Source organism: Vombatus ursinus, unplaced genomic scaffold, assembly GCF_900497805.2.
Source record: "Vombatus ursinus unplaced genomic scaffold, bare-nosed wombat genome assembly UNPS02011767.1, whole genome shotgun sequence".
NCBI lineage: Eukaryota > Metazoa > Chordata > Mammalia > Diprotodontia > Vombatidae > Vombatus > Vombatus ursinus.
The window spans coordinates 666,078-680,797 of record NW_020951545.1 but is presented as its reverse complement, the minus strand read 5'-3'; the positions used below and the strand labels follow the sequence as shown (position 1 = coordinate 680,797).

The 14,720-nt window shown below is 33.9% G+C and overlaps 2 protein-coding genes across 2 annotated transcripts in view; one reads left to right on the top strand and one right to left on the bottom strand.

Moving 5' to 3' along the window:
• Positions 1-14,720, bottom strand: part of RAD54B (RAD54 homolog B) — a 128,063-nt gene that overhangs the window by 98,507 nt on the left and 14,836 nt on the right. Inside the window, exon 3 of the mRNA XM_027856979.1 lies at positions 11,474-11,585. Coding sequence (XP_027712780.1) covers positions 11,474-11,585 — 112 coding nt within the window. The remainder of the gene's footprint in view (positions 1-11,473; positions 11,586-14,720) is intronic.
• LOC114039291 (ADP/ATP translocase 3-like) lies at positions 2,104-3,015 on the top strand. Its single transcript, XM_027856981.1, has one exon. It carries the CDS (start codon positions 2,119-2,121, stop codon positions 3,013-3,015), a length of 897 nt encoding a protein of 298 aa, XP_027712782.1. The 5' UTR covers positions 2,104-2,118.

Here is a 14,720-nt window from a genome sequence, read left to right as displayed (position 1 = left end):
TAATTCAAAATTTTAATATCCAGTGTATTCTTATAATATATGAAGTCCCATTTATTAAGATACAATTCTACCCTCCATTGATTACATGATAAATTATCTATTCAAGATAACTGAAGTAACATTAAAACAAAATGGAATCTCCTTAAAGAAACAAAGAAACGTAGCTTCTTTCAAATTTCACCTCTAATCCTCTTTTTCTGTTCTGTCATGTATATGGAAAAACTCATTTTGTTTGGAAGTTGAAAAAAAATGTTTTTAATCAAAATTCATCTTTATTAGGATTCCCTTCCTGATCACTTCAATCAGAATTAACCCTACCTTATTTGCTCTTTATAAATCACACTTAGATTTATTCTGCTATGACAATCAGTAGTAGTTTTAAAAGTACTTTGTGTACAGTCTTATCTCCCCTATTTGACTGTAAGCCACTTGACATCAGGAACCCTGTCTCATGGAATTTTGGATTATGCACAATGTTGTTGTTGGTTCAGTCCTTTCAGTCACGTTCAATTCTCCGTGACCCCATTTGGGGTTTTCTTAGCAAAGATATTGAGTGGTTTGCCATTTCCTTCTCCAGCTCATTCTCCAGATGAAGAAACTGAGGCAAACAGGGTTAAGTGACTTGCCCAAGGTTACACAGTTAGTAACTGTCTGAGGCCAGATTTGATCCTAAGATGACTCTTCCTAACTCCAGGCCCAACACTCCATCTACTGCATCACCTAGCAGCCCCTTATGCACAATTACTAACCCTGAAAGGCATTAGGAAATCAACACATGCAGAATGAATGAATAGATGATGATGATGATGATTTATTATTGAAATAAGCCTTTGAAAAATTGCCTCCCAAAAGCCCCATATACTCCAAAATACAGCAGCACTTCTTGTGGTAGCAAAGAACTGGAAACAAAGTGGAAATTCATCAACTGGGAATTGCTCAACAATGTAGTACAAGAATATAATGCAATATTACTATCTTATTAGAAATAATAAGCATGTTAAATATGGCTAAGTATGAAAAGACTTATTTAAACTGATACAAAGTGAAATAAGTAGAAGCAGGAAAACCATGTAAATAATGAATATGACAATGCAAATGGAAAGAATTGAAACTGAATGCTGCAGAATTATGATGACTAGGCTAAGACTCACCACAGAGAAGCTACTACTTCCCACTCCTTTATGGAAGCAGGAGACCACAAGTGAGAGATTCTGAATATAACATCAGACTTTTTTAATATGTAGTCTAGTTTGGAAGAATTCTTTATTTTCTTTCTTCCCTTCTTGAAACTTTATTATAAGGGATGGCTCTCTGGAAGGGAGCAAGAAGAAGAATACAGTGAGAAGTGTAAGTGTTGCAAATAAATAAATAAATGAATGAATGAATAAATAAATAAATAAATAAATGTTTTTAAAAAAATCTTCCAAACATTTCCATTGAGAATTAATTCTTTACATATTTATGTCTTCCTTCTACAGTAGTATCTTCTATCTTTAGCTTTGTTTTTATGTAACAAATAAGTATATGTATTTTTTTTATTTTTATTTTTAGGAGAATGGCACAAATGAGCAGTATAAATGCCTGCAGTACTTAAACTTTCATTAATATATTTCCCTAATTTTCAAAGTCCTTCAAATCCTTCCCAGGGTTCTATAAGAGAGCTTCTTTTAGCAAAGAACTGTACACAATAATTAAAAACCAGTACAGCCTCTTGATTTGTTTAAGAGCAATCTGTGAAGACTTAGTCACTAATTTTGTTCTTCAATCTATTTTATTTTTATCAAGTACTTTAAACAGTCCTTGATCATTAAATTTAGAACAGGTAGTTGCTCTGAATATTAGTCCACATTTACATTTTACAAGTGTCATGCTAAAATGAAAGAAAAAGTTCAAAAACAAAATTTATTTTTTCTGAAAAAATTACAAATTCATTCATTTAATGAGTTTTTTGAGTCAATGAATGAATTTCACTGGTAGTGAACTGTCAGTAAGGAAACTCCTGCCTTTCGTTCTGAGCTGCAACAAGTGGCTGTGCAGGCAGCAGCGAGTTTCCCAGCTTTCGGCCCTCTCTCTCTGGCTTTCCTTCTCCAACTCCAACACCTTCTCCCTCTCGTAACCATGACGGAACAGGCCATCTCCTTCTCCAAGGACTTCCTGGCCGGTGGCATCGCCGCTGCCATCTCCAAGACTGTGGTGGCCCCCATTGAGAGAGTGAAGCTATTATTGCAGGTGCTGCATGCAAGTAAACAAATTGCTGCAGATAAGCAGTACAAAGGCATAATGGATTGTATAGTCCGAATTCCAAAGGAACAAGGGGTCCTTTCCTTCTGGTGGGGTAACTTAGCAAATGTCATCAGATATTTCCCCACTCAGGCCCTTAACTTTGCCTTTAAGGATAAGTATAAGCAGGTGTTTTTGGGAGGAGTGGACAAGCACACACAGTTTTGGAGGTATTTTGCTGGCAATCTTGCCTCTGGTGGTGCAGCTGCAGCCACTTCTCTCTTCTTTGTCTACCCCTTGGATTTTGTGAGAACCCGGTTGGCAGCCGATGTTGGGAAATCTGGCACTGAGAGAGAATTCAAAGGCCTGGGAGACTGCCTGGTGAAAATCACCAAGTCTGATGGAATTCGTGGCTTGTATCAAGGTTTCAATGTCTCAGTGCAGGGTATCATTATCTACAGAGCAGCTTACTTTGGAATCTATGACACAGCAAAAGGTATGCTCCCAGATCCCAAGAACACTTATATTGTGATAAGTTGGATGATTGCCCAAACAGTGACTGCTGTAGCAGGTGTGGTCTCCCATCCCTTTGATACAGTAAGGCGGCGAATGATGATGCAGTCTGGACGCAAAGGAGCTGATATCATGGACACTGGGACAAATGACTGCTGGAGAAAGACTGCTAAAGATGAGGGTGGCAAAGCTTTCTTCAAGGGTGCCTGGTCCAATGTTCTTAGAGGCATGGGTGGAGCTTTCATGCTTGTCCTGTACGATGAATTGAAGAAAATAATCTAAGTACATCCTAACTAAAAGAACCAGTGACTATAGATCATGTAGAATACTTAACCATACTTAGCATTTTGGACTACTGACCTTCAAGAAATTCCTGTTGTCTTTTTATCCAGGCCAGATCATGGTTGTAGGGGAGCCAGGAAACGCTCTTAGAAAAAGGGACTCATTTATTGTGACCCATTATTCACACAGTGGAACTGATGATGATTCCATATATTGATTCTATTGGTTTTTTGGGAAAAAACTGTTACTGTGGGTCCAAGGAGGCAGATCAACTTAGACCATCTAGTTAAAATACTCTTTTGTAGGACCATAAATTTGTGTTTAAGTATTTATTTAAAAAAATTATGTCTCTCATTTGTACTTAAGCACTATATATACTATTCTGCACAGCTGACTATTTGGCAGTTATGATGATCTGTGTTGGGCATTCTGCTGTAAAACAATAAATACACAGAAGACTCTAAGAAAAAAAAAATAGGAAACTCCTGATACCAATTCAGATCAACATACTCTACAACTTCTAGTCTTAGAGATGGCCTAGGCACTATGAGGCTAAGTGACTTGCCCAGTCTCACAGTCAGTATCCTTGCCAGGGGAATACTTCAACCCATGTCTTCCTTATTCTAAGGCCTACTTTAAATAAAATAATAATTTAAAATAATGACTATTTATGTTGCTAATTTCATGCAACACTGCTACAACTTATTAATAACCAGTTACGTTAATTCTATAACTCAAGATTATATTTAGCTCAGAAATACTGGTGCATGACTGATATACTTCAGTACCTCAACAGATGATTTCACTGATATCAAAAAGTTATACATCCCACCAATGGTACATTGTTCCAGTTGGCCCCATGAATTCACAGGCTTTTGTAGGATTTTTACCCAACATGCCAGGGGCATTATTCTTGACCTCTTGACATTACATTGGTACCAACGCAGCAAGAAGATTAGCCATCCATTATTCTTCATTCTCTTTACATAATCGGCTCACATCCTTTTCTAGTCATATAGTTCTTTGATTATATGTTTTATGCCATTTAATACATGTAATTCATCATTTTTAATACTCATAACCTATTTATGTCCAATGAGTCTTTCAATTGTTCTCTGGGTGAAAGGCAACTTGAATCCTTGAAGATTATTGTACTTTAAGATTTGCTGGCATATAACAGCACCAGAAGATGACTCTGGTTAGATTCAGATACTTGGAAATTCTTGAAATGAGTCCAACAGAGCATCAGCCAAACTAGCATCAATGATGTCATTTAGTTTAGAGAAACTCTTTACAACACTGACAGGAAGCCAAGAAATCAGGTATCTGCTACTGGTGACAGAACTTCAATAAGGACAATATCAAGAACAGAATAAATCAATCCATAAGTATTTAGTAAGCTCCTACCATGTGCCAGGCACTGTGCAAGGCACTGGGGATACAAAGATAATGAATGAAACAATCCTTATTTACATAGAGCTTACATTCTAAGCAAGAGGGAAATAACAGGGAGATTAATCACACATACACAGTGCATATACAGAATAAATGTAAAGAGAACATATACCAAGTAAGGTGTACAAAAATGTTGCCCCATGATGGTATTGAGGTAATTCCAGATAGTTCAAGGCTGTATTAGTGGAACATAAACCCTGGAGCAGTTCTATCAGTGACAAAATGCATCTTCTTTCTGAGAACAAACTAGCTAAGTAGAAAAAGGCTCATTACTCGTAGACTGGCAACTCAATAATGAATTATTTGATAATAGCAACCCATGAAACAAAAACACAAAATGACACTCAGTACCATGTGACTCCCTTCCATTTCTACAGTAACTAGGGTAAAGTGGTAGAAACAGAGAAAGATAGAACTAACAATCACACAATTTTTTAATTGTCTGTAAACATTAACTATTGTCATGACTGATGTACCTTGAAAAATCAACTAAAAGATCTCACTTATTCCAAACAAAATCACAGATTTAATATATAAAAGTTGAATTTAAACAAAAATGAGATTTAATACATTTTCTATAATATCCACAAAAACAATACATTTAAAAAACTCTAGAAGTAACTATTATACAATATTTCAGTCAGAGTTGAAAGTGAACTCACGAAAATGTGTTGTATGAATTATAACATTAAAGAGCTTTTGAAAAATCAAAATCAATGCAATGATATAAAAAAGGGGAACTGTCAATTAAGAAAAAAAATCTTTATATCAAATATCTGATGGGGTCTGATATCCAAAAAATACAAAGATCTAACACAAACGTGTAAGACCAAGAGAAATAATGGTCAAAGAATAACAACAGTTCTCAAAAGAAGAATGGCAAATTATTAACAGCAATGTAAAAGACTGCTCCAAATAACTAATGAGAAAAATGTAAAAAGAACTCAGAGGTTTCACCTCACATCAGCAAGTTGACAAAGATGAAAAAGCATAGAAACAAACAACATTGAAATGGCTGTGGAAAGACAATATTGGGTCTGTCTCATAATTGCTGAAAGCACACTAAATATATTGTTGGAGATGTGAATTAGTACCACCATTCTGAAAAGTAATTTTTTTAAAAAGAATTATACTTTATTTTAGGATTCATTTTTTTTAAATTTTGAGTTCCCAATTCTCTCCCTTTTTCCAGCACCTCGTCTACTCACTGAGAAGGCAAACAATATATTAATTATACTAGTGAAGTCATGCAAAACATTTCCAAATTAGCCATGTTCAGAAAAATAAAGTAAGTGAATAAAGTATGCTTCAATCTGTACTCAGAGTTCATCAATTCTCTCTCTGGAAGGAGATAGCATTTTTCTGAAAAGTAATTTAAGATTATGCTAACATGAAGTGACTAAGATGTCAACACTAGGCATATATTCCAAGGAGATCAAAGATAAAATTTCTTATGTAAAAATTACCAAGCTCCTTCTCAAAAAAGAAATAAGAAAATTCACCTCCCTTCCTTCATTAGAAGAAGGGAGAACTACGGATATGTAACATTGTTTGTAAATTTGATGTGTAAATTGTCATACTTGGTTAATGGACTGTTTAGTTTTGTTGAACTATTTATTTTCTATTCCTTTTTTATGCTTTGTGACAACGGATGGCTTACTGGTTGAGAGTGGGAAAAGCACCTATTGAGAAATAAAAGTGACATAAAAGCAAAAAAATTTAAAAATTTTTTTGAAGAAAGGAGAAAATAGGGGCAGCTAGGTGATGCAGTGGATAAAGCACCAGTCCTGAAGTCAGGAGGACCTGAGTTCAAATTCAGCCTCAGACACTTGACACTTACTAGCTGTGTGACCCTGGGCAAGTCACTTAACCCCAATTGCCTAAAAAAAAGGAGAAAATATATGTACCATAATAACTGACCTTTAGTGCTTTAAGGTTTGTAAAACACTTTATATATATTATTATTTTTACTTAAGCTTCACAACGAGCTTGTAAGGAAAGTACTGTATTATTATCCTCATTTTAGAGATAAGGAAACTAAAGCTGAAAAAGGTTCAGTGATGTATTTAATGGTCACTCACTAGTGTCAGGTGGGAGTTAACATAGACTTTGTGAGTCTAAGTTCATATTCTATCAACTGTCCCATAAACATCATTACAGTTCAAGAGTTCCCTAGTTATCTGCACACCAAGCTTTCAAATTATAAATTAAATGGTGCTTCAATTTGGCAGCTGTTCTTCTGGTATATATCAACAAAACTTATTTGATGGTATAATTTGTCACACAGCCAAAATTAGGAGTAAGCAACTTGATCAGTCACTTAGAGCACAATTTGTGGGATGAAGGGAGAGATGGTTAATAACGGATACATTATTATTTTTTGTAAATATACATATTTTTAAAGGTTACAAAAATTCCACTATGACAAAGAGGTATTTCTTTGTTGACTATGTTGTCTATGTTATGTTATAGTCTATGTTATGTTATAGTTTTCAGTGGATAACACAGCCACAACACAATTTTCAAACTTTGCCTAGAGAGCATAGTTGTCTTCGCCCAACTCAACTTTGTTCAACTATCAGTAAGAAATTAGCATTTACAATAGGTTAACTTTATTAAAGGATTATTAATGGGGAAAGGAGCCCTTGAGTTTTCAATCTGCACAGAAAACAAACATACTAACATAATGAAAATAAATCTAGTTATTGTTTAATTTTATTGCTTCACCCATGTGAATGTAGGAAATCAAATACGCTGATTTTAAAAACTTTAAGTAATACATACTTGTTATTTCCTTCTATTATTGTAATGATTTTATGTACTTTAAACAGAAAGCACTTACTCAAAATATTAGTCAAATTAGGTCAGTGATTGTAATATAGTTCTCATTTAAATGCTTTTTTTTTTAGACATTTGGGGTTAAGTGACTTGCCCAGGGTCACATAGCTAATAAGTGTCAAGTGTTTGGTCTGAGGCCAAATTTGAACTCAGGTCCTCCTGACTTCAGGGCCGGTGCTCTATCTACTGCACCACCCAGCTGCCCCTGAATGCTTCTTTAGATAATATACATCAAAAAAACTAAACTGAGCACTGAAGAAAGGCATCCCCAAAGATATACCACCACTACCCCCAATTAAATTTTACACTACAAAATACAGTTATAAAATCAAAAGCATTTTTAGAAATAGAAAATTCTTTTATTTCAATATTTTGAGTATAATCAAGGACTTGAAAATTATGATACTAAAGCAGGAAATTAAATGATGGTAGAAATAATTAACAAAGTATTTCCTATAGTATGTTTAACAAAGTTAAGTGACTTATACTGTATTTACATTACCAGAGAAACTCAAGAAAATTATATATACGATTGACTTTTTCAGTATCCCATTTACCAAATTTACAAATAACAACAAAAAAGAAGTAAAAGGACATAAAAATCCAATATGGCAAAATAACTAAACTAAACTAAAGAACTGAGTTCAGCTTAAACAAATTCTAATGATCAGTCTCTGGATTTTCTATTACTCAAAATAAGTTTAAAAAAAACCCCACAGTACTATTATATAATGCAGCTCAAGAAAATGAAATTAATTCCAAATTCTTTCACTAAAGTCCAATTCCAGTGCTTCATCATGGCATGAAAGTGACCCTCTGTACTCAATGGAATTCAAGATGTAAAGACTTCAAGAAAGTCCTCCTAAGCTAAAAAAAAAACCCTAATAACATATGGTATCTGATGACTTTTCTAGGTTTTGAGAAGCCAATAAGATTGTCTAGGAGATAATCAATTTCTTGTAACCTCAACAATCATCAAGATCATCTACACAGGAATGGAGGCATTGCTGCAATCATGGATCTTGGAACACTGAAATGAATTCCAAAATAAATATTTCAAAGGATGTTACATCCAAAACTATGGACCCAAAGAATATCAAATCATCTTTGTACAGACTACATTTAACAAGCCTCAAAAGTGAAATTCATACATAATCTCCTTGGGAACAATGATAATTATGTTTTTGTCTTTATATCCCCAGCATTTAACATGGTGGGTGGCACGAAGAATGTGCTTGATTTTGTTCAATTTAATTTAATAAGCTACATTTGGTTTATGAATTAAGAGTAAGAAACTACATTTAAAGACAGAGTTGTATCAAAACAATTTTTATATCAAACCATACGGCTACAAAATAAATTAATTTACTGAATTGAAAAAAACTTTTCTCAACAAACAGGAGGTTCCCAAAGTCTGAGTACAGCTTTAGGACTTCTGGGACACCTTGTGTTAACCTAGATATCCTGTTAACATTTCTTGCTTAACTTCTTTATGTACAATGCCTGTGGCATACCAACTTTAGATCTGTCAAGAGGACATAAGTTAATATACAAAAACGACATTTGTGTACCATTTGGGAGTTTCTTGAGTTTTTTTTTTTCCTTCAGGGTCCTTCCAGTTCCTCCCCCTTAAGGAATTCTAGTATCAGGTGCTTTACATTTATTATTTTGAGACTCAGAACAGTACCACCATTATTATTATCCCCATTTTATAGATGAGGAAACTGAGGTTCAAAGGAGTTAAGCCACATGCTCACAGTCCCAAAGCTAGCTATTACCAATACTCCATGACTCTGTAAATCCAAGACCATCCTGTATCCCTCACAGACTCTAAATTATATTAACTATATAAGTAAACAGAGAGTCAAGGAGCTGGCACATGTAGTCAGTGACTGTATCAGAAAAGAAATTATTTTCCTTGGTAAACCTCTCTCTCTGAATGGAAGGCACAAATCTTGCCTGCCCCTCCCCCCACCATCACCTCAACATACCCTTTCCCTAAATTAATCTGGCCAGAAAAGGGGTTAAGAGTTCAATAAAACGAATTAAAAACTTCTATCTTAACTCAACTCTTTTCTTTGGGACCAAAGAAAGGAAACTGGGGTGGGGCCAAAAAACAGAAAGACAAACATAAAACATGGCTGAAACACAAAACAGACAAAACAAAATAAACTGCAATTTTATAAAATAAAGTAACAGTAGTGGAGATTAGTCACTGTGGGGAGCAGGTTATGGTGGGAGGTGGAGGGAAAGGCATCCACATAATCAGAAAAAGAGAAAACTAAATATCATGGACAATATCAACTTCAATCTTTTAAATCTTCTAGTAGTAGTTACTAGCAGAATATTCTAATAAATGTTTTAACAACCAGCTCCCCAGAGAGGGGAGGGGATGTACAACACACACAACCTCTTAACTTTAATTTGCATTATTAATATCTTCTTTATCACCTTCTTAAGTCTAGACAATCAACAAAACAAACAAACTTCCATTTGTAACATTTGCAGATATCCAAGGTATAAATGCTGAAAGGTAAAAATACTGAAAACTCAACAAACAGCTCTAACCAACCAGTATGAACTGGCTTCAGCACACCTCTAGACTAGGAACCCAGAAGCAGCATACATACTAAGGAAGTACTCTGATAGCTTATGAGATAATAAAGGCTCAACCTACATTAATTAAAGCCTTTCACAGCTGAATTCAGATATATGCTTCCACAGTACTCCAATATATTAAAAGACTTCAAAAAATTACCAAGTGAAAGATTATCAAGCTATATTCATATGGATCTATATCTCAGGAACTATATTTATTCACTAACCAATTTCTAGCCAGTCTGGATAGACTTTTAAATTATATCTATTTATTTATTCAACCAAAATAAGATATTATTTTGAAACATTTGAGAAAGCTTTGCTTTATTTATTAAATGCATCACAAACTCCAAACATCTTAAGCTAACCTAACTGTCAAAAGGTGACAAGGTAATTTTAGTAATCTTTTCTATCACAAAACAAATCACAGTTTTTCTTTTGATAGTGCTCAACTTTAAATGATGAAATTTTAGAATCAGAAGTTCCAGGCTTGAAAGTCAAAACAAGGAAGTCTGTATTCTCTCTCAAAATACTTCTAGCTGAGTGACCCTGGGCATTTAACCTCTCAGACCTTCAGTTTCCTCATCCGTAAATTTAGGATAATAATTACATTATTTATGGTTCACATGGTTATAAATAAACCTTACAAATTTTAGAATGCTATAAAAATATGAGTTATTATTATGACACCCAAATCTATATAACCAATCCTGAACTCTCCCCTAACTTCCAATCTTATATTTCCAAACAAGCTGAACCACTATACCCTAGATGGCATTTTGGCACTTCAAACTACAAATGTCTAAAACTGCCTCCCAAACTTGTCCATATAAGTTTCTCTATTTCAGCTGACAGCAATACCAACCTCTTCCAGTATTCCGAAACTGAAACATCAAAATCATCTAACTGATGTTTCCCTAATTCTGTTATCTCCAATGAGTTGGCAAATTCTATCGATTTGCCTCCACAATATCCTTTTCATTCCCACTGCAACTACTCTCAATTATGCCTTTAGCTTTTTCCATTTATTCTATTGTGGTTGCCTGCTAATTGGACTTCCTAGCTCCAATCACTCCTCTCTCCAATTCATCCTTCACAGAGCTATCAAAACAATATCCCATATGCATAGCCATAAATTCAGAAATCCTTAGTTGCTCCTATTGCCAAAAAGGTAAAAACAATGTTTGCCTCTGAAATAAATCCAATTAACATACTTCTCACAAAAACTGAATACATAAGAAGTATATCAAACCTTTAAATATTTAGTGATGATAGGATTATTTGACTTCTTGTACTTCACAAAAAACACTCTAGTTTATTATAGAGGAAATTGCAAGGCTGTTAATCTAATCACTAGAAATTAAATTGAGACATCAATAATAAACTACGTACAAAATAACAGCGTTATTTTTAAAATTATCAAAAAATCAAAAAACTAATCCAAAGGCCAGTATGGTCTTCAGGCTTAGCATATACGTAGTCATCATATATGTACACAGACTGCTTTACTTGTATTAGTTGTATTCACTGACACCTCTCCAGGTGCCTTAATTTCCAGTAGACTTACCCACATCATTTTTTTCTTTAGCAGATTCCTCAGAAGTTGCAGCACTTAAAACAGAATTACAAATTCCAGAATCAGGTTGCAAATGCAGCTGAGGATTTTTAGTTGTACCAACCTAAGAAAACAAAATGTATCCCAACATAAATATTATTTCTAACTTCTCAAACCATATTAAGTTTCATTATTACAAATATCTTGTGAGGTTCTTATAAGGTACTGCCACTTTTATGTGTATCTAATCCATAAAAAGGATAAATAAAAATGAAAAATTTTTTAAAACCAGAACTTTTAAATATCCTAAAACAATTTCATTTTTATCAGATATTTAAAGTTTAATCACAGAATCAGGATTATAACCTTAACTATAGTGTAAGATATAAAGACAAGTTTGTAAATAGGTTACAATAACAGGCGAAGTACTACTAGATCAAATCCTTGCCTGATTTCTCAATATCAAGTGCATGGGACAGCTCAATTGCTTTAAAAAATTCGGCTGTGACATGAGCATCCAACATCATATATCTATAATGCCAATTACAATAAATTTCAAGGCTTTCAATATTTTGGGGGGGGTATTTTGCTAAAGAGGCAAAGTTGCACTGGAAAATTTATGAACACAATTCCTCCTTCCCTCTCCTTCCCTCCCCTCCTCCCTCCCTCTCTCTCTCTCACTCACACCTTTCAAACAAAAAGTCATCTTTAACAGCAGTAATTTATTCTACAAATAAAGAATATTTTCTAAATTCATTCTAAATGGACGCCAATTAAGAATTTAAAACTTTTTTTCATCTATGAATTAAGACACAAAAAGAAAGCCTAGCATAATACTTTAAGGTTTTTTGTTTTGTTTTGTTTTGTTTTTGCTAGGCAATGGGGCTAAGTGACTTGCCCAGGGTCACACAGCTACTAAGTACCAAGTGTCTGAGGCTGGATTTGAACTCAGGTCCTCCTGACTCCAGGGACAATGCACTACCCATTGTGCCACCCAGATGCTCCAGTATTTTAAGGTTCTTGCGTTCTTCAAAAATAATGATTTTGTTAGGTTTGATGAGTAAAATAACCAAACAATCAGCTTTCTGATATAACTATGAAATCAATCTAAAAAAATCTAAATAAATTACTTCTTTTAAATGTATTCTGGTTAATACATACTTTTCCTATTATATGATTATTCTAGAAACTACATCAGAAAGTGGTGTGGGAAATTTTCTTTTTCCTATACACTGTACAATCTAGTTACCCAATGGCATTTCTGTGTTGTATAAAGTATATACTGTGTAGTACATACAATGTACTAATAAAATTTACTTAGTATTTGAGCGAATTGCTTACGCTGCTGCAGAACTGAGAAATGAGCAGATGAACAAAAAATCACAAGATTATTGTTTTGTAGGCACTGTCCTATACACAGATGATTAAAATAAGAAGTAGTGGAAAAGGAAGGATTGCGGACAGTGTTTAGCTTCTATATTCCTTAATTAACAATATGTATTGTGATTGTATCAATAATTTTGGTGGAAAATAAATCAAAAATTGACAAAGTTACATGAATCATATTTTAAATAACAGATCATGATTGTTACTCCTGTCTTTTTACTTAAGCAGAAGCATATTAGATTTTGCTCCAGTCCTTTATTTTAACTCGGTGTATGTCTTTCTGTTTCAAGTGTGTCTGTTGTAAACAACATATTGTTGAATTCTGGTTTCTGACCCATTCTGTTATCCGCTTCCTTTCTATAGGTAAGCTCATCCCATTCACAGTTATGATTATTATTTACCTCCATCTCATTTTCTCATTTCTTCTCTTTTTAACCTGTTGCTTCTCACCGCTGCCTTTCTTATTTTGCCCTCTTTATCACCCCTCCTTCCCCCCCTTTCTGTTATAACCTTTCCCTCCCCTATTGTGTATATTAGATTTCTCTACACAATTGACTGTGTGTATATATATATATTCTACTCTCTTTGAACCAACTCTGAGAAGTGAAGTTTAAGAATTGTCTGCCACCCCAATATTTTTCCCTCCACTGTAAAAGTACTTCCTTTTAAGTGAGAAAATTTTCCAATTCTACCTCTCTCTTCCCACTTCTCCCAATACATCCCTCTTTCTCATCTCTTCTTTTTTTTATATCATTCCAACATAATTAACTCAGACCCATGCCCTCTATGTAAACTCCTTTTAACTGTTTTAATGATGATAAAGTTCTTAGGAGTTACATGTATTATATTCCCATACAGGAATATAGACAGTTTAACTTTATTGAGTCCCTTAGGACTATTCTTTCATGTTTATCTTTTCACATTTCTCTTGAGTCTTGTGTTTGAATGTCAAATTTTCTATTCAACTCTGGTTTTTTCAACAAGAATGCCTTAAAGTCCCTATTTCATTAAATACCCATTTTTCCCCCTGAAGGATTATACTCAATTTTGCTGGGTAGGTTATTCTTGGTTGTAATTCTAGCTCTTTTGCCTTCCAGAATATCATATTCTAAGTTCTACTATTCTTTACCATAGAAGCCATTAAATACCCCACAATATTTTAATTGTTTCTTTCTGGCTGCTTAAAGTATTTTCTTTTTGACCTAGGACCTCTGAAATATGGCTATAATATTTCTGGGACTTTTCATTTTGGGATCTCTTTCAGGAAGTGATTGGTATATTCTTTTAATATTGGTATATTCTTTTAATTTTAATTTAATTTCAATTAATTGAAATATAATGTCTAGGCTCTTATTCTGATCAGGGCCTTCAGGTGGTTCTATAATTCTTAAATTAAATTATCTCTCCTTGATCTATTTTCCAAGTCAGTTGTTCTTCTGATCTCACATTTTCTTCTATTTTTTCATTCTTTTGATGTTGTTTTATTGTTCCTTGATGTCTCATGGACTCATTAGCTTTCATTTGCCCAATACTAATTTTTAAGGAATTATCTTCTTCAGTGAGCTTTTGTACCTCTTTTTCCATTTGGCCAATTCTGCTTTTTAAGGACTTGTTTTCATCAGTGAATTTTTGTACCTTCTTTTCCATGTTGCCTTTTTTTGCTTTTTAAAGACTTCTTTCTTCAATAAATTTTTGTGCCTCTTTTATAATTAGACTTATTCTGTTCTTCAAGATGTTATTTTCTTCAGTATTTTTTGTATCTCTTTTACCAAACTATTAATTCTCTTTTCATAATTTTCTTGCATCACTCTCCTTTCTTTTCCCAATTTTTCCTTTCCCACTTTTATTTTTCTTTAACTCCTCTAGGAATTGT